The following is a 20,645-nucleotide window of genomic DNA, read 5'->3' on the forward strand; positions in this document are numbered from 1 at the left end:
GTTTTAGGCAACACACCTAAGGATTCCACTACACCACTCCTTTACGGGCGGAGCAAACCTTTTACAACAATCCTTCAATAGGATAGAGCCCTCCTCTCCAAGCAATACCCCACACTTGGTTACCCAAGAATTCTTCTTCTTGCAAATCCAACGATCCAACAATCCTGAATCGTCACAAAAAAAAAAAAAAAACAAATGGTGTAAAATGACACTCTCTGCAAGAGCTAATTAGTACAATTGATTAGCACAATATACTTTAATTGAAATCAATATAGAAATAATGAAGCTCAAGATAATATCACCAGGGTTCTTTAGATTTGGAAAATCTCAGTAGAAACTCAAAGAACTGTGGCTTTAAATCGGAAAATTCTCAATAGAAACTTCAGCAAAAGTTTGAGCAAGAGAGAGCTTTTGAGAAGTATTTGCAATATAGCTTGATTATTGTTTGTATTCCTTGGTGTTTTTAAATCCTTGGGTTTAAGGGGTATTTATAGAGTTTATAAAGTGTATTTTATGTTCCCCAAGTGACTTGGAGTGTTTCCCAAGTTTTCATAATGTTTAGTATTCAAAAAATCAAATTTGGAAATTTCCCTTTATTTTTAAAATTTGAAATCTCGAAGAGTCGGTCAACTTGAAGTAGAGAGTCAGTTTCGTGGATAGTTAAAAACACAAAGAATTCAAAGTCACCAAGGAGCCAGTCGACTGGAAACACTGAGTCAGTCGCTTGGGTCCTCTCCAGTCGTTGTTCAGTCGTCTGGACAAATTACGTCAGTCGCCTTAGATGCTGACAACTTCGACCAGCTTTCAATATTTTGAGTATAACTTTCACTATACAACTCCAATTTTAACATTCTTGGTATCAACAAAAGCTAAGATAAAATACCACAACGTTCATCCATAACATTTATTAAAATAAGGACTGTTTGCTAGAGAAAAATGTTCATCAATACATATGTAGAAAAAAGAAGGTAATTTGAAGAACCCTATTTTGGTGGTTTTCATTCAAAAAATAATTTAAACCTTTTTTAAATAACTTTTGACCTTATAAAAATATTTTACAAGTATTTTAAAATGTATCTAGGTCCACGTAATTAACCTAAGAGTTTCATGTATTCATATTGAAATCGAATGAAGTACTTACATGAGACTTCTTAAACTTAAGCACTCTAAGCATTAAGTCTTCATGTGTAGCTTCCATTCTTCATTTTGAATTTTGCTTTAAGTTTCATCTATAATTTCATGCTTCAATATACTTCAAGCTTTATTAGATTATCTTTGAATCCAGGCTTTAATACTCTTTAAACTTCATTTGATCTTCTTTCTTTGGAGTATATGTAATGACTAGAATAATAATGAGATTTAAATAATAAAAGGAAGGGAAATGGAAACCGAAAACAGAAGGAGGCCATAGACTTCGTCGATGAACGCTCCGCATTCGTCGACGATATTGCATGTTGGGGGATAACCATAATTTCAAGGAAATGGCCAGGACTCTTCGACGAGTGCATAAGAAAATTTGTTGACGAACATAGGGCTTCGTCGACAAAAAAATACCGAGAGAGGTTCTGGGGAAGCCTGAATTTCGTCGATGAATACGGGGTCTTGTTGACGAATTTAATGAAGGACTCGTCGAAGAGGTGACGTGTCTCCTCAACAAAATCCCCTGTTCTATAAATATGAAAATCCGGATGTTGACTTCCTAAAGAAGCTAAGTTTTCCCTCTCTTTCTCCTCTTCGGTTTTCTCTCTCTCTCTCTCTCTCTCTCTCTCTCTCTCTCTCTCTCTCTCTCTTTTCGATTTCGGGCTCAATCTTCGCTGGATCGAAGATTTGAAGCTACCACGACGCTCCTGGCGAAGTTCTCTATGAGTTTGCCGGAGCAGATCGTTGGGAAAACGAAGTTGGAAATCATCCCTGAGTTGAGGTAAGGTTTTTTAAGCCGTATCTGGTCTTGTGATAGTTATAGGAAATGATGTATGCATGGAAATACTAAAGTTTAATACTGAGAGTTTTCATTTCCAGGGGTGTTGAATTGGAAACGTAGGAAATCATCCCTAAATTGAGGTAAGACTTTGAAGCCGAATTTGACTTAATGGTAGTTATAGAAAATGTTGTACTTACGAAAATACTAGACTTTAGTACTGAAAGTTTTCATTTTCAGGGTGTTGAGTTAGGAACCCTGCGGGTGCGGGGTAGTTTTATTAGGGTCTTTCCAGGAATCAGGTAAGGGGATAAACTAAGCTAGTTTCGTTTGAGAAAATGCATGTATATATATATATATATATATATATATATATATATATATATATATATATGATTTATTTTTGTAAAATACTGTGAAAATGATCGTATGTTGAATATGTGAAAATCCATTTGTGTGGCATGAGTAAAAATGTTGCGAAATACTGTTTTCTGGGAATGTGGATGATATGGATTTTTATGATTTAAAAATTGGCGTACGAGCCGAGATTTTATATGATTTGCCGGCGCACGGGCTGTGCTATGATTTGCCGGCGTACGGGCCGAGCTATGATAAAATGTGTAATACCGGCGTACGGACCGATGATTTTCATGATACACGTATATTTGCAAAATGATATTAGATATCTATGTATCACGATTTTAGTATATGTTATATGATATCAGAACATGGTTGGCTTGGTCTAGGCTAGCACTTGCACGGTACCGTTGCTATGTGTCCATGGTCTTCGTGATCATGATATTTGTGTTAACGCCGCTGTACGGAGTGGTGTGAGATTGGATGGTCGATGTGGTTATTAAAGAAGTGTGCTGTGATCGCCCCTGGTGTACGGACTAGGTCTAGCAGACCCATCAGACCTACAAACTATTGTTTGACTTGGCAGTGGTCGGCCAACCATTGTCAGGTCCTGCCTTTGGGCCACACAACCCAGTCATGTGGGGGTAATACATGACAACAGTTAGCTAACCTACCAGGATGGTTTTTATGTTATTATTATTATTATTATTATATGAGATGAGATATGCTTATGAAATGTAGTATGTTCTGCCATGTTTTGATATACATATGTTTTCCAGATTTGAAGAAACAGTATTGAATATGTATGTATGGTATATGTAGAACACAGAATACTCATGTTTCCACACACTAGTATTAGTTTATTTCCTTTACTGAGAGGTGTCTCACCCCTTAATCTTATAAACTTTTCAGGAGCCCCTGATAGAAGAGCGGGAAAAGCCCCGCTGACCTTGTGTTGAATATCTGCCCTTTTTGAAGGGTAAGTTTCTTTTTGTAGGGATAGTTAGATTTTGTAGGTAATGTCCCTAGATTTATTTTGGGATGTATATATGGAAATACTGTGGACTATAGCAACTCTGGTATATTGTAATATATGGTATTGAGATGTACATTATTGTATGTTTTCTGCTGCTAGGGCTTCTGTTGTACGTTCTGATATATCCATGGTACCCACGGGTCCAGGTGGATTATGACCTGCTAAACTAGAATATGGGAAATGTGTTATTGATATTATCATTATAAAAAAAAAAATTGGAAAAATGAGCAGGTCGTGACAGTATAAGCTTTCAATAATCCCTGTGAGCACTTGACCTTGCATTCACATACTTGAGTCCTGAAATATAATCACTTAACCAAATATGTTAAGTTCCTCTGATTTGTTATCATAAAAATAAGATTTTAAGTATTGTAAGACTAACAATCTCCCACTTTTTGATGATAACAAATGAAGAGCAAAAGATGAGTGAGCCTTAAAAAGGTTCCCCCGTACTATAAGTATCAACTTAATAATATTTGCAATATCAAGATCAAATTCAATATTAATTTCAATATCATGCTCATATATGATCACATCATGTCCTAATTCAAGATTAAATACTTTCATATTTGAGCCAATATACATGCTTAGGTATGTAGTGTCATGCTCAATTTTTGCCAAAAACTTCTCCCCCTTTTGATATCAATAAAAAAAGTAAGATATTAAGAAAAACATATAAATACTAAGGCAAAGAGAAACCATAAGCAAAAGTATATATCCAGTGAAGGCATGAAGCATAAAATTTGCATTCATTATGCATAAAAAGATAGATAATAAGTCCTAAAATAACATGAAAAAATACAAACGATTATATATTAGAATTTTCAATAGTCTCCATAAATCATGATTTCATAGCTTAACAAATCTTACTTCCCCCCCCCCCCCCCCGAATGAAATGTATTTCATGTTCAATAAATTTATAATTTCATTCCTGAAGGACAAACTATGTGTTTATGAAGATGTCAAGATTACCAGTCATGCTTTTAAATTTATCATGCCATGCTCAAATATCAATTAATTTCATGTAAGTGCTCATGGGTATCAATATCATTCATATCATAACATGTTCATGTTTAGCAAGTTTTGTCAATTTTGCAACTCAATCTTCTCTTTTGATTTATCCTTTTATCAAGCTTCAAATGACTTTCTAAATTGGCTTTTTGAAGCAAATGACTTCCTTGATTTCGAAAATAAGCCTTGTACAATCCAGGCTTTCTTGATTTGCGGCCAACAACACCATTTTTGTATTCATTTGTTTCAATGTTATAGTTGTCGATAAGCTCATAAACTCTTCTTTAAGATTTTCCATTTCAACTAGTTTAATATCCTTGTATTAAATTGGATTAAGTAGCTTTCCATATATTGAACAAAGAGAAATTTTCTTCTTATATTTGAATTGACTATCTTGAATCTTGTAGGCTATGGAGACATCTCTTTTCATTTTAGTATATATTTAACTTTCTTAATTTCTAAAAAAGGAATGACTAATCCTAATATCTTTGGAGTCCTTAGTTTGTGAACTAGACTTTTTTTCTAGGTACCCATACTTTCTTGAGTCCGGATTGTGACGACCTCCTACTTTTCCGCATTTTTATTTTATTTTTTATAATCACTTATATCATATCCCAGCTCATCAGGTCATCGTACACCTAGGCCCGTGGGTACCAGGGATACATCAAAACATAAACAGAAGCCTACGCAGCAGGAAGCATACAACCAAAATATTGTAAATATAAAACATCCATCACATTACTGCAAATACCAGAGTCACTATACCACTGCATTTTAGTATATACATCCCAAAAGAAACATAAATCTAGGGACACTTCCCACAAAATCTAACTGTCCCTACCACAGCTTACCCTTCAAAAAAGGCAGACCACAGCTCTAATTCAGCGGGGCTTTTCCTGCTCTCCTATCTGGGGCTCCTGAAAAGTTTATAAAATTTAGGGGTGATACACCTCTCAGTAAGGGAAATAAACTAATACTAGTGTGTGACAACATGAATATTCTATGTTCTACATATATCATACATAACATACTCAGTAACTATTTCATCAAATCTGGGAAAACATATATATACCTCAAATCATGGTAAAACATACTGCATTTTCATAAATAAGTCTCATCTCATAAAGTAATAATAATAACATAAAACATTCCTGGTAGGTTAGCTGGCTGTTGTCATGTATTACCCCCACATGACTGGGTTGTGTGGCCCGAAGGGGGGACCTGACAATGGTTGGCCGACCACTGCCAAGTCAAACATACAGTCTGTAAGTCCGATGGGCCTGCCTGACCTGGTCCGTACACCAGGGGCGATCACACACTCTTCTTAAAAGCCACATCTACCATCCAATCTCACACCACTTCGTACAACGGCATTAACACAAATATCATGATCACGAAGACCATGGACACATAGCAACGGTACCGTGCAAGTGCTAGCCTAGACCAAGCCAACCAGGTTCTGATATCATATAACATATACTAAAACTGTGATACATAGATATCTCATATCATTTATTTTCACATCAATCATATCATTTTGCATTTATACATGTATCATGAAAATTATCGGCCCGTACGTCGATATTACACATTTTATCATAGCATAACCCTTGCGCCGGCAAACCATAGCACAGCCTGTACATTGGCAAATCACATCATAGCACGACCCATACACCGGCAGACATATCATAGTACAACTCGTACGCTGACGAACATATCATAGCACAGCCCGTACGCTGGCAAATCACATCATAGCACGGCCCGTACGCCAGCAAACATATCACATATAAAAATCTCGGCCCGTATGCTGGTTTTCACCATTATAAAAATCCGTATCATAAACACAATTCTAGAAAATAGTATTTCATAGCATTCTATACTCATGCCACACTAAACAGATTTTCCAAATTCAATATATATCATCATTTTAACAATAATTTCCCAAATAAAAATCATATATACATATACACATATTTACTTTTTCTGAAACGATATGTTATAGCAGTATACATAATTTCAACAAATACTAACTTAGTTTATCCCCTGACCTAGCTACTGAGAAAGCCCCCAAAACAATCTAGTCTATCCCCCGTAGGATTTCCTAACCAATACCCTAAAACTAAAAATTCCCAGTATTAAACTTTAGTATTTCCATGCATACATAATTTCCTATAACTATCGCAAGACCAAATATGACTTAAAAAGCCTTACCTCAACTCAGGAATGATTTCTAACTCGCTTCCACCAACGATTTGCTCCGATAGATTTGGAGAGAACATCCCTAGGAGTATCGTGGTGACTTCGGTTCGTCGATCCAATGTAAAACTGGCCCGAAATCGGAGAGAGAGAGAGAGAGAGAGAGAGAGAGAGAGAGAGAGAGAGAGAGAACCGAAGGGAGGAGAGAGAGGAGTGAAGCTTGCTTAATAATGAAGTTTAAATTCGGATTTTGATATTTATAGAGCAGAGGATTCGTCAACGAGCCACGTCACCTCGTCAACGATTCCTTAATTAAATTCGTCGACGAGACCCTGCATTCGTTGATGAAATTCAGAGCGGCCAAAAACCCCGCTCGGTATTTTCTTGTCGACGAAGCCCTGTATTCGTTGACGAATTTTCTTATGCACTCATCGACGAGGCCCTCTATTCTTAGACGAGTCCTGACAATTTCTTGAATTTATTTACATTTTCCAAAATACAATGTCGTCGACGAAGTCTACGGCCTCCTCCGTTTTTGTTCCTATTTTCACTCCCTCTTAATTATTCAAATTCCATTTTTATTCGGGTTGTCACACGGATGGTTTAACAAGAGTTGATTCTTCTCCAACTTGTCTGATTTTTGCACCCTTTCTTTTTAATGGACATTCAAAATTAATGTATCATTTCTCCTTACATAGAAAACATGTGGTGTGTGTGTAAGCATTTGAAGAGGTGCTAGCATAATCTTTAGAGGCTTTTGCAAAGTACCCCACGTAGAGGTTCTTTTTGCTTGTATTCTTAACTCCATTGAATCTTATGTCTTCTTTATTCAAGGACATTCTTTGTGCGTCGATCATTTTATCAAGATTTTCTTTTTCTCTAGTGATGTTGTAAATTATTTTATTTTGATCCTTAATTTTCTTTTTAAGATCACAGATTTTCGGGTCTTGTGTATTTTTACCCTTATCATGATTTTGAAATATTTTACTGATTTTGTTTTCTAGTTCAGATATATATATATATATATATATATATATATATATATATATATATAAATCTTTCTCATTTTCCATAGAGGATTGGGATCTTAGATCTTTTATTTCTTTCATCACTTTTTCATTCTTACTTTCTAATCTCTTGATTTTAAATCCTTTTCTCTTTCAGAAAGATTTTTAGATTCTAATTCTTTCATTACAGCTTCATTCTTATTTTTCAATGGTGTATACCGTTTGGTCACTTATGAACCTTGAATAATTCACTTTGTAGTTCTTCATAAGATGATATACTCACATCATTGGATTCATCGTTACTAGATTCCTTGCATGAATCATTAAAAGATTTGGATGGGGAACTTTGTTCATCATAATCATTATCCCATGCCATAAGACAACCATTTTCAAACTCTTGTCCACTTGATTCACTCTCTGAACTACTAGAACTTAGATTGTCCAATGTAGTGGCCTTCATTGCCTTTTTCTTCTTATTTTTTTCTTTTTAGAATCCTTCATGAGCTGTGGACAATCCAATTTTATATGTCCAACTTTGTTACAATTATAACATGTAGAAATTTTATTCCTTGATTCCTTTTTATTGGCTTTTTCTTCATCTAATTCTGAGTCCTGAAATTTTCTAGTAAATTTATTCTTCTTTCTAAAGGTTACATCATTTGCATCAATTTCCTCTTCATCTTCATCGCTAGAGTTTTCATGTGAGGTTTTAAATGCAAAATATTTTTGGGCTTTAGATTTTCTACTTCTTTTGTTTATCACCATCTTATATGTGAGGAGGGAACCTATTAATTCATCTAGGAAGGTTTTTTTCAAATTTCTTTCTTTAGTTATTGCAGTTGCCTTAGGTTCCCAAATTGGTGGAAGTCCTCTAAGAATTTTACGAATCATTTCATATGTTGAGTAATTTTTTCCTAAAGTATTTAAGGAGCTTATTATGTGAGTAAACCTAGTATACATGCTAATGATAGTTATATCCGAGTTCATCCTAAAGGCCTCACACTCGCTTGTGAGCATGTCGATTCTACTATCTCTAACATCAACCGTACCTTCATAGGTTACTTCTAGTTTATCCCATATTTCTTTGGCTGATTTACATGTTATGACCCTACTGAATTCATTTACATCAAGGACACAATATAGTGCATTCATAGCACTTGAATTTACTTGCAACATCTTAAAATCATTGTCGGTCATCTTTTTTTCATCTTTAGGTATTTCTTTACCATCCATGGTTTTAGTGGAGATGTGGTCAAAATGTGTGACAACTTTCCAAGCTTTCCAATCCATGGTTTGCAGGTATATCCTCACTCGTTGTTTCCAAAAAGTATAGTTGACGCCGCAAAAGAGAGGTGGTCTGTATAAGGATTGACCTTCGGCAAAGAGAAATACACCTAGGTATGCCACATAGATCTTCATGTAGCTTCTAGTTAGGATTTGCTACAACCCCGCTCTGATACCAACTGAAAAGGAAGGTGTACTCCTAGGAGGGGGGTGAAATGGGATTTTAAAATTTTCTTTAAATCCTTTTTAATAAACTCTTTCTCAATCCTCTTTAGTTTTAACAATTACACATGTAAGATTGATTAATAATAATAAGTAAAGTGGAAGATTAAATTAGTTATCAACTTTAATGAATGAGTATGCCTACTTTGAACGCTTTATGGATTAGTCAAGAAATCTTTTAGCAATTATCCAACAAACCAATCCAACCAAGATAAGATTAACAAAATGAAATAATAGCATAATCTCATAAATGCTTCCAAGATTCAGCTTTTATGTATATAGCTGACAAAAGCCCTATTATTAATATATAAGATACACTTGATCTTTTAATATGAAACACAATAGAAATTTCGAACCACTCTTCCAAAACTCAGATTTCAAACCAATCACTTTCAAGATTAAAGATCATTGTTGATTTTCTTTTAATGATGTTTGAGTCTTGAGTGTTAATCAATCAACGTATTCCCTTCTGGTTTCCGCAATAAGATTTGATCAACCAACGTACTCCCTTTCAGTTTCCATAATCCCAATATCAAATTAATTTTCAGCTTTGTTTATTTCCAAACCACGTAGTATATATGAATTGAAAAAATAAACAATCAACCACACAGTTAATATGAACAAAAAATTAAAGAGAGTAGCGAAGAGAGTGAGATGCGAGTTTCATGAGGTTTGGCTATACCCGCCTACGTCCTCGCTTTAGGCAACACACCTAAGGAGTTTGTTGACCCCTTGGGTCATACCCTGTTTTGATTATGACAAATACTCCGGTATTTAACATTTGCCAAGTTTGTGTGCAGGACCATATTAGGAAGATCATATTGATAGCACATGGAAACTTAAGGAAAATGAAGGCCCGAAATATTTTTTAATTGTTGTAATCTAAATTTAATTTCACTGGGTCTATAATAGTAACTAGGTACATCGGTCTGTAATAATCTCTGCATGTCATGCATGTAGGATTTGTAAGCTTAGAAATGTCGTATATTGACCATAGGGACCGAAGGTCGACCGACGCCGGATTTTTGGGACTATCTCAAAACGGCCCTTGAAAAGACCTTGGTGAGACTCTAGGTCCCAACACTCACACATATATCATACAAAATACAAGACTTTCAAAAATATACTTAAATTGAATATTATTAGAGATTTTGTGAAAGCTCGGGCGACCAAACCCTAGGAGTTCAAAACTCCTTGGGCACCGGAACTGTTGAGAAGTCAACTGTTGACTTGAGCTCTCAGGCGACCGAACTTATTTATGCATACTGTTCACGGGCGCTTGAACCCTTCGAAAGAGACATTCCACCAACTCGAGCTACCGAGCGGTTTAGTTCAAAAAGAGCCCCGAGCAACCGAACACACGAGTTCGGGCTATCGAACCTATGACCGTACACCCGAATTTATGAAGAAATATTTCTGCCTTTGTTTCGGGCCACCAAACATAAACTCGAGTTGCCAAACCCATTTAAGGACCTTTATTTATTATGTCTGTTTGGGCGACCAAACCTCAGTTTACCCACGCGAACCTTGTCGGGTTAGAACTATTTTAACTGAGGTAAACACGGGTTAATTTGAGTTAATATTTTCTAAGCATTTTAGACTTTTCTAAGAATACCCAATGGGTCCTGAACAGTTATATTTTTGCCTTGGTCTATAAATATGAGTTCATTTGTGAGGATTAAGTAGAAATTAAGAAAAATTATTAGCCAAAATTCTCTCAAACCCTAAATCCCATTTTGCTTATAATACTTCCAAACACTCTCATACCTTTATTCTATTGATTAATCTTAACTTTGTGAGAGTTCTTGCTTGGGTTATTACTTAGTATTATTGCTATATTCTCATTGTTATTATTAATTGATTGTTATTGTTTTTGGGGAGTCAAGCAAGAGTTTTCTTACAAATTTTAATTTGATAAATCAAGTGTTGAGAAAAACTCATTAGCTTAAGGATCTTTGCATTGTCATTGCAAAGATTCCTATAACTTGATTTTGTTGTGCAAAAATATTTTTTCTACAAGCTATATTATTCTTTTAAGCAACTCTTGAGCATATTACATTGAAGAAAATATTTTGAGTTGTTTTGAATATTTGCAACATCTTTGAAACCCTAATTATTATTGAGATTTGATATATACCGTTTCAAAGAAATGGCTTGATTAGAACACTCTTGAACATTACTGTGATCATATCTTGTTGAGTATTATTTGCACATATATTCACATCACTGAGCTTACATTTACCTACATTGTTTATGTGTATGTGATTGCGCGTATTGGGTACATATTTGCTTTACGTGAAAGCATAATCACCGTACCATTCTTATTGTGAAAAATACTGTTGTATTTCCAGGCGTGGCTTGAGGGGACAGTAATCCAACCCGATAAAAATTGTGTAAAGGTTGGGGTCAGCCCTGTGAATTTGACCTAGGGCCTTCTTTGCCCCGTAAGGAGAGTTTGTAAAGGTTGAGGTCAGTTCTGTGCTAATTGAACTAATTGTATTAGGTGCTGCTCCACCCGTTAAGTGAGCTTTAGTTGGTCGAACCCCGATAACATATCTCGTATTGATTTTATTTTACGCAATTTACTTTCTGCACCTATATGTTTACGTTTATTATTTAGATATTTGATTGGGATTGTGAATACGTAGAAAGACCTTAGGTTTGTGAGATACTGCTTGCTAGATTAGTTGAACCCAAGGGATTACTTTTTTAAATACCCAATTCACCCTCCCTCTTGGGAATACACTAAAGCTAGCAGATTCCACTATACCACTCCTTTACGGGCGGAGCGAACCTTTTACAACACTCCTTTAATAGGATAGATCCCTCCTCTACAAGTGATACCCCACGCTCGGTTACACAAGAATTCATCTACTTGCAAATCCAAGGATCCAACAATCCTGAATCGTCACAAAAACAAAAAATAAATGGTGTACAATGGCACTCTCTACAAGAGCTTATTAGTACAATTGATTAGCACAATATACTTCAATAGAAATCAATATAGAAAGAATTAAGCTCAAGATAATATCACTGGGGTTCTTTAGATTTGGAAAATCTTAGTAGAAACTCAAAGAGCCATGACTTTAAATTAGAAAATTCTTAGTAGAAACTTCAGCAAGAATTTGAGCAAAAGAGAGCTTTTGAGAAGTATTTGCAATATTGCTTGATTGCTGTTTGTATTCCTTAGTGTTTTTAAATCCTTGGGTTTAAGGGGTATTTATAGAGTTTATAAAGTGTATTTCGTGTTTTCCAAGTGACTTGGAGTGTTTCTCGAGTTTTCATAACGTTTAGTATTCAAAAAATCAAATTTAGAAACTTCCCGTTATTTTTAAAATTTGAAACCTTGAAAAGTTAGTTGACTGGAAATAGAGAGTCGGTCACCTAGATAGTTAAAAACACAGAGAATTCAAAGTAGATAAGGAGTTAGTTGACTGGAAACACTAAGTCAGTCATTTGGTTCCTCTCGGGTTGCTGTTCAATCGCCTAGGATGTTGACAGCTTCAACCAGCCTTCAATATTTTGAGTATAACTTTCACTATACAACTCCAATTTTAACGTTTTTTGTATCAACATAAATCTAAGAGAAAATTTCACAACTTTCATGCATAACATTTATTAAAATAAGGAGTGTTTGATAGAGAAAAATGCTCATCAATATAGATGTAGAAAAAAGACAGTAATTTGAATAACCCTGTTTTGGTGTTTTTCATTCAAAAAATAATTTAAACTTTTTTTAAATAACTTTTGACCTTATAAGAATATTTTACAAGTATTTTGAAATATATTTAGGTCTAAGTAATTAACCTAAGAGTTTCATGTATCCATATTGAAATCAAATAAAATACTTACATGAGACTTCTTAAGCTTAAGCACTCTAAACAGTAAGTCTTCATGTGTAGCTTCCATTCCTCATTTTGAATTTGGCTTTAAGTTTCATCTATAACTTCATGCTTCAATATACTTCAAGTTTTATTAGATTATCTTTGAATCCATGCTTTAATACTCTTTAAGCTTCATTTAATTTTCTTTCTTTGGAGTATAAGCTTTCAATAATTCTTGTGAGCACTTGGCCTTGTATTCACATACTTGAGTCCTGAAATATCATCACTTAACCAAATATATTAAGTTCTTCTAATTCTTTATCATCAAAATAAGATTTTAAGTCTTCTAAGGCCAAAGGGGGTTTCATGATTTTTCCACGAAAAAATCAAATTTCTTATTTCAAAAATGAATCCACACAAGTTTTTATCAAATTCTCAAGTTTTTGTAAAGTTTTAAAATCTTTCTTAATTAGAGTTATACATCCATAATGTGACTTTTGGATATTCTTCATGTTTTGAAATAACATATTTCAGGGCGGGTTTGTGGTTCTTCCACCAAAAATCCATAACTTTTGCAAGTTTATACAATGAAAAATTATATTTTTTAAAGCAATTACCTATGAAGTGACTTGAGGGTGGAAACAAGGATTTTATTAATGCTTAATCTCCGTTCTATAAGGGTTTTTTTTTTTTCTTAAAAATCAGTTTTCTAATCAAGATCGAATGTTTTTTCCATATGATTAGGTGATTTCAAGGATCTTCAAGTCTTTTCAAATGCTTTTCCAAAACAATCACCAAAATGTTTTTTGAAATCATGTATTTTGAAAATTAATTTTTTAAAACTACAAGAGACTTTATTTCTCCAACAAAGGATATGTAGGCAATCTGCCTTTGTATATTCGGTCACAATAAAAAACCTAAGTCTTTTCTTTATTCTTTTTCATCTTTTATCTTTGTGTGTGTGTGTTTCTTTTTTTTTTTTTTTTTTTTTTTTTTTGAGAAATTTGATAAGGCATCTAAGCAGCAGAACTCCCATGGGGTACATATCAAAGGATGGTTCATTTTACTTTGATTTTCTTAAGTTACCAAATATTAGCAACCAAACCCAGTGTTGACAAAGGGTAAGATAGTTGCCGATGTAATAGGATATTCAAATTCAGATTATACAGGTGACTTGGACAAGCGGAGGTCCTTGACAGACTATGTTTTCACTTTTCTTAGAAATATCATCAGTTGAAAACAACTTTGCAATCAGAAATAGCCTTGTTGATAACTGAGGCAAAATACATGGCTTTAATATCAATAATTAATGAAGCTTTGTGGCTAAATGGTTTGGTTATAGATATTTTAGATTCATAGTCTATATGTCTACTCTTTAGCTATGTGTTTGACTTCTCTTACTTTTGGATGGTAGTGATCAGTTATAGTCTCTGAGTAGTGGGTGAATGAGTGTGTTTGTTTTGTGTAGAAAACAAAGAAGCAATAAGATAATAGTCAAATTAAACTAATGAAAACATTACAGTAGTAGAGCTTGGAAGGATCACTGTCCTTAAAATCAAATTTTCTAAGTGTTTAATGTCCGTGTTCCCCATGCTAGCTACATATATATATATATATATATATATATATATATATATCTCACCATTAATATAAGAGCTAAGTTGGATATTGAATAGAAATCAAGACAGGTGAGGTTTTGCTTCTTCTTTTGGTTCTTAGATATTCAAATTCAAATTATGCAGGTGATCGACTTGGACAAGCGGAGGTCCTTGACAGGCTATGTTTTCACTTTTCTTGGAAATATCATTAGTTGGAAGCAACTTCGCAATCAAAAATAGCCTTGTTGATAATTGAGGCAAAATACATGGCTTTGATATAAATAATGAAGGAAGCTTTGTGGCTAAATGGTTTGGTTAAAGACATGGGAGTTGATAAGGATGGAAGTATAGCTTATTGTCAAAATTAGAGTGTCATACACCTAACCCAGGACAAATGCATCATGAGAGGACCAGACACATAGATGTCAAGTATGACTTTGTTTGAGAGGTCATCACTTAATGTAAATTGAAAGTCAAGATGATTAAGGAAAAAAAAACTGTCAAGAAGATACATTAACTAAATTAGTTCCTACAGTCAAGCTTGAGCATTGCTTGAACTTGATTAATATTTCTAGCATGAGGTAAGCCCGTTGAGGGGCATGGTGGTGAAGGAGGAAAATCCAAGATGTACAAGGTGGAGATTCATTAAGGTGTGTTGTGTTTTTGTACCATATTGATTATGTTGAGATGTCTTATACTTTAGCCACATTGCTTATATTTAGCGAGTAATAAACATATGATCACTTCCATAAATGGTTTAAACTATAGTTGTGTAGTTGGGTGTAAGAGAACCATGGGTGTAATTAGGATCTAGGTGAGAGTGAGACTTTTTGGTAATCTCTTGTTGTTCAAAGTGAATATTTTCTTCTTTGCCGCACATGGACGTAGATTTCACGTCAAAGTCAAACCATGTTATATCCTGTATTCTCAGTGTGCTTATATTTGTATTTGTTTCTTTTTTTGTTTATTGATTTTGATTAAACTTGGCGATGCATAGAATTACGTATTTTAAAATTTTAAAATTAAAATTACTTTATTAGACCACTTGAGTATCGATCGATGCATGGTTGTAAGTAGTTAAATAATAACCTAGCACATTAAATTAAAATACCCAAGAGAAAGAGTTGATCGATGACAGCATCGGTAATCAAGCATACATGTAAAAAAAAATTAGACATTAATAAAGTGATTAAAACCAATAACAATGCAGACATCACTATTTAAAAACTTAGACATTAATTAATTAATAAAGTGATTAAAATCAGGTACAGCCTTTTAATATTAATTAATAGAATAAATATAAATATACTAGACTGCGAAAAGAAACAAAGGGGGGCTTGCATGCAGAGGGGGCGATAGATAGGATGATAATAATAATAATAATTAATGAAAGAAAGAAAGAAGAGGGGGGGGGGGGGGGGGGGGGGGGGGGGGGGGGTGGAGCCAGCTCGGTGGAGGAGGTATGTAATGGGGTTAATGGGAGAGTGAGGAGTTGGGACTGGAGGAAGAAAGGAACCAATTGGTGAAGTTGTGGAGGGTAGTGTCATCAGCTCTGTAGTGGTTTTGGGTGAAGCGAAGGAGATCGGACCATGTGAAATCTGGGTACTGTCTTGGCCTTTCTCTGCACACAAGATCTTCAGGGGGCCTCACCACCTTGTTCTCTCTCGGGCACAGAAAGAACGCCAACGACCTCCTCTCCTTGTACCTGTTCACCACTGCCCTGTGCAGGCAGCTCTTGTACCTGCCGTTGCACAGTGCCTGCACCCACCCACCGGTTAAACGACGACATCAGACACCCACATATATAGACAAACAGATATGAGAGGGAGAGAGAGAGAGCATTATACTAAACGACGTCAAACCAATCCTACAACATTTAATGTATACTGTACTAAACGACGTCGAACCACCTATACCCACATGCATATTTGCATGCAATATCCACATCGTCAGGCCTCTAGCCACCTGCCACCTGCCACCTGCTGGCACATGGATTCATGCTCGCGTCAATTTGCTGCCACTGTAGTACACCTTGTCTAGCTATGGATTTTCCTACATTAAAATGCGAACCCATGAACTCCAACATCATCCCCACCCCAACTTCTTTTGTCTTCTTTCCAACCCGAGAGGGTGAATCTTTTTTTCGTGCTCTCATTTTTCCCCTCTCCGGTCAATCTTCTTCTCGAGAAGGGCCACAAATTTTGACTTGGTTATAACCCATTTTTCTGTAAGTTTGACTATAGAATAGACTTTTAATTGCTTTTATTTTTCAATAATTAATATGTTTCATTATACATAATATTCTTAGCTTTAAATACTTTATCTCTACTATTAGCAAGTGAATTTTCCTTTTATTTTTTTTTTTAATACAATCTCTACTTTACATGCCTAAGATTTTGATTTGGTTATAATTCATTTCTCCCTTAATTTGACCATAGAATAGAATTTTTAATTGCTTTTATTATTTAATTTTAATTTTTTTTTGGCAACAAAAGGTATAGCTATCACAATACTAATATGAAATATATGATACAACGTATTTGAAATGCTATACTCTAGTTAGTGTCATTATCTAGAATATTCGTACATAGCCAATAATTTCGCGCATGTCACTGTAGAAAGCAAATCGCACTTATATTTTAAAGTAGTTTGGTACAATGTATCAATAATATTTATTTGACCTAAAATCTTAACTTAACTCTCACGTTCTGCATCTAGCAAATCACATGACACATAGTAAAGTAGCATAATAAATATATCAATGAGATTAATTTGACCTAAAATATTAGCTCAACTCTCACGTTATATCTTGGACTTGGATTTTGGACCTTAGATTTAGATTTGTATGAATTTGGATAAATTTTAAAGGAATTTTGTATTATATTTTATTTTAATGGATACAAATTCAAATCAAAGGTTTCTTCCACATACAGAATACCTTATGGTGTTTGAGAATTATTAAAAATTGTGGCTACAATGGGATTAAACATGGACCGCTCATATTCTCCAATGAATTAACAATGATGAGAAGATTTTATTTCATTTTATTTTTGTGTGAATTGTCAGGAAGTGGGGTTGTTTGGAGTTACTTATAAAAAAACTATATACTTTTCTAAAAACACTACTTCTCAAGAAGTACTTATCTAAAAGTAGTACAGGAATACTTATTATAAACGCTTTTTGAATTAAGTACTTTTTTAGAGAAATTATTTTTTGGAAAATATTTATATTTCTAATTTCCAAAAAAATAGTTTAGAAATGTACTTTTCAAAATAAGTATTTATTTAAGTAAAAACCAAAACTAGTTATTAACACAAATACTTAATTACAAAAGTACCGTTTTTTTATTTTTATTTTTTAAAAAATGGTTATTTTTAAGAAGTTCTAAACAAGGGCTAAGAAGCCTAAGAATGCCGACCCATCTATCATTTTGCTAAGATTTGAACTTGAAACCTCTTATGCTTATGCCTTATGCATGCATCGTTGAACCGCCAAAAGTCGTACTATTAGACTCTGTGTGAATGAAAATATCTAGTGTACGTCTCAGTCACCTAGAGCAGCTGGCTAATATATAAAACAAAAGAAGAGATGGAGGAGCATATTTTGTGGAAGCCTACCGTGAAAGTGTCGCCAATGTTGATGACCAGGGCATCGGCCCGTGGCTGAACAGAATGCCATTTGTTGTCGGCGAACACCTCAAGACCCCCAACTTGGTCTTGATGGAGAATTGTCAAGGATGTGGGATCGCAGTGCGGTCCTGTTCCAAAGGCGAACCCTGGCTCGTCGCACCGAGGATAGTAATTGCACCTCATTATAGACTTACTGTCCTCGAAGAATTCCTTGTAATGCATTCTCTCTACTCCCAAGCTGAGGGCTATAATTTCCATTATAGAAAGCGCCAATTCCTTCATCGCCTCACAGTATCTCTGGTAAACCCGCCTGCAGCATGTGAAAAAACCAACTTAAATCTTTTTTGAAAGGTTAAAAAAAACAACATAATCTCATTTTACTGGTATTAACACAACCTTGCTTGGTTTTTCTTGGTAAAAAAATCAATTTTGAATACACAATTTACACCTAATTATATGTAAAATAAAAAGCTCCACGTAACAAAAAACCATCACAAGAAATTGTCACTAAGTTCTCTGAAATTTTATGAATGGTTGAAAATTATTGAGTCTAAAGAGATTTCACATTACTTGTGAAAATTTGTCATGACAGTTTTGGATAATAGTCAATTCTTAATTTATTAGAAGGGAACTCCTTAAGGATGAGTCACGTCCTCTCCAATTGGATGTCGAGAAAAAATCAATAAGTCTAGGATGAGCCTTCAGCCCGATGTCATGAGTTTCATCCTTACAAAATCAAACATGTATTTAAACAGCCACCCGTTATGAGTTACTGCACTAAGTCTTTCAGAGGTAGTGAATCAGCTTACGGTCTGCCATTAGAGAAATGATATATATATATATACTTTATTTTTCAGTACTATCATACCCTGCCTGTTCAAAATCACTCCCAAGAGAAGATTTGAAGTAGTCCACGACGACCGCGTCGGACTCGTCGTCGTGAAAGCCGAACGACAGCGTCTCCTTCCATGGGAGTTTCAACGAAAACCGGTCAGCGTGGGCGCCGGAATAGCCCCACATGCTGCCAGGCTTCCTCCCAGCCCTCTGCTTTACGTTGAGTGGGAGCTTGAAGAAAGCTTCCATTTGGGCATGGGCAGCAGAGATGAGGCCGTGGTCGACGCCGTGGTTGATGACTTGGAAGCAGCCATGGGCAGCGCAGGCTTCCCTGACGAGCTCGGCGGCGTGCCGGGTCGCCTTCTTGTCGCCACGGAAGAAGCCCGCGAGATCAACGAGGGGTTCTTTGAGTTCTTCCTGGGCGTGAACCAAGTCTTGCTTTGGCCATATAAATTTTGTGGGGATGTTTGGCTGTTTCTGCAGAGAGTGTGAGTTGGGGAAGGTGTTTCCACGTCTGAGGTTCAAAGGGAAGCTAAGAAAGGTTGAGGCGCACGAGTCCATGGAGATGACTGCACTAGGTTGTGTGCATAAGCTTTCCAAGCTATGCTGTATTTATATAGGATTCACTGTGGATGAAACCCAGCCAACGAAGTAGAAAAGAGGGTAATGGTTTTTCTTCAATGAAACAAAATAGGTGAATGGGTTCTGGAATGCTTGTGGACACGTGAGCGGGGTGAACCATTGGATTATTATTATTATTATTATTTAAAATACTGTATATAGTTGAATGATTTCGACTTTAGTGTATCAATTAATTCATCTTTTCAGGATATGACTTTTGACCTCTAATGTATATATATATAAAATTCATAGTTGTGAGGTGTGATAAATAATTTATCTTAAATTATAAATTATTTATCGAACTGAAAAATAAATTTTGAAATTATTTTCCTTTTTTTCGTAGTTGCATGTATGTCACAATTGTAGATCGACTATTCAATTAGTACACTAACATGGACATGCCGTTGTCCTGCTAAAGTGAGACAATAGAGTTTTTACGGTTTTCATTATCTTTGACACATCTACGCATGTTGAAATTTGTTGTACTTAAAGAGTGACAAAAATAGAGACAGACCATGTCTTATAGATTTTTATTTTTTAAATATCAAAATAGTATTTTTTTTTTTCTTTTTTTTAAGCAAACAAACTCTAGGGCTATTTAGAAACATTGGATAAAATTAGGTCAACTCATGTCTTCAAAATGTGTGATTAAAAATTGAAAAAAAGATACACATAAAAAAGACATGGAAATGAAAAAAAAAAAAAAAGAACTCCAAGATTTGCATTTTAGCATTTTCAACATACAAACAACTCCATAGGTTCTCTCTTGCCTATGTTTTTGAAGTTCTTAATCTCTAATGATGCTTTTGTACATTTTCCAAGGATTGTGCCCTAGTTTCTTTGGGTGAAGGTTTTCCAAAACATTCATTCACATAGAATTTGGTCTCATTGTTCATGTTCACTTGAAATCAAACAAATTATAGGCTAATGTTATTAACTAATAGGCAAAACCAATGTGGGCTAGATTTGCAAAGCCCCCATCACGACGCATCTATGCCTAGTCTCACTTAAGGGGGACATAATTTTAACTCCTCATATGACAATTATGTAATTTTCTATCATGTGTATGATTCTCACCTAGACACCCATGAATTGAATATTACTTAAT

General features: G+C 34.9%; 1 protein-coding gene across 1 annotated transcript; it reads right to left on the minus strand.

The window, feature by feature from the left end:
* Positions 1–15,672: 15,672 nt before the first annotated feature.
* LOC131161660 (gibberellin 20 oxidase 2-like) lies at positions 15,673–19,742 on the minus strand. The gene is made up of 3 exons (XM_058117578.1): positions 18,951–19,742; positions 18,071–18,392; positions 15,673–16,211 (listed from the first exon to the last, which is right to left on the minus strand). The coding sequence occupies exons 1-3, from the start codon at positions 19,475–19,477 to the stop codon at positions 15,927–15,929; spliced, it is 1,134 nt and encodes a 377-aa protein (XP_057973561.1). The 5' UTR covers positions 19,478–19,742; the 3' UTR covers positions 15,673–15,926.
* Positions 19,743–20,645: the final 903 nt, after the last annotated feature.

The sequence above is a fragment of the Malania oleifera genome, chromosome 8, assembly GCF_029873635.1.
Source record: "Malania oleifera isolate guangnan ecotype guangnan chromosome 8, ASM2987363v1, whole genome shotgun sequence".
NCBI lineage: Eukaryota > Viridiplantae > Streptophyta > Magnoliopsida > Santalales > Ximeniaceae > Malania > Malania oleifera.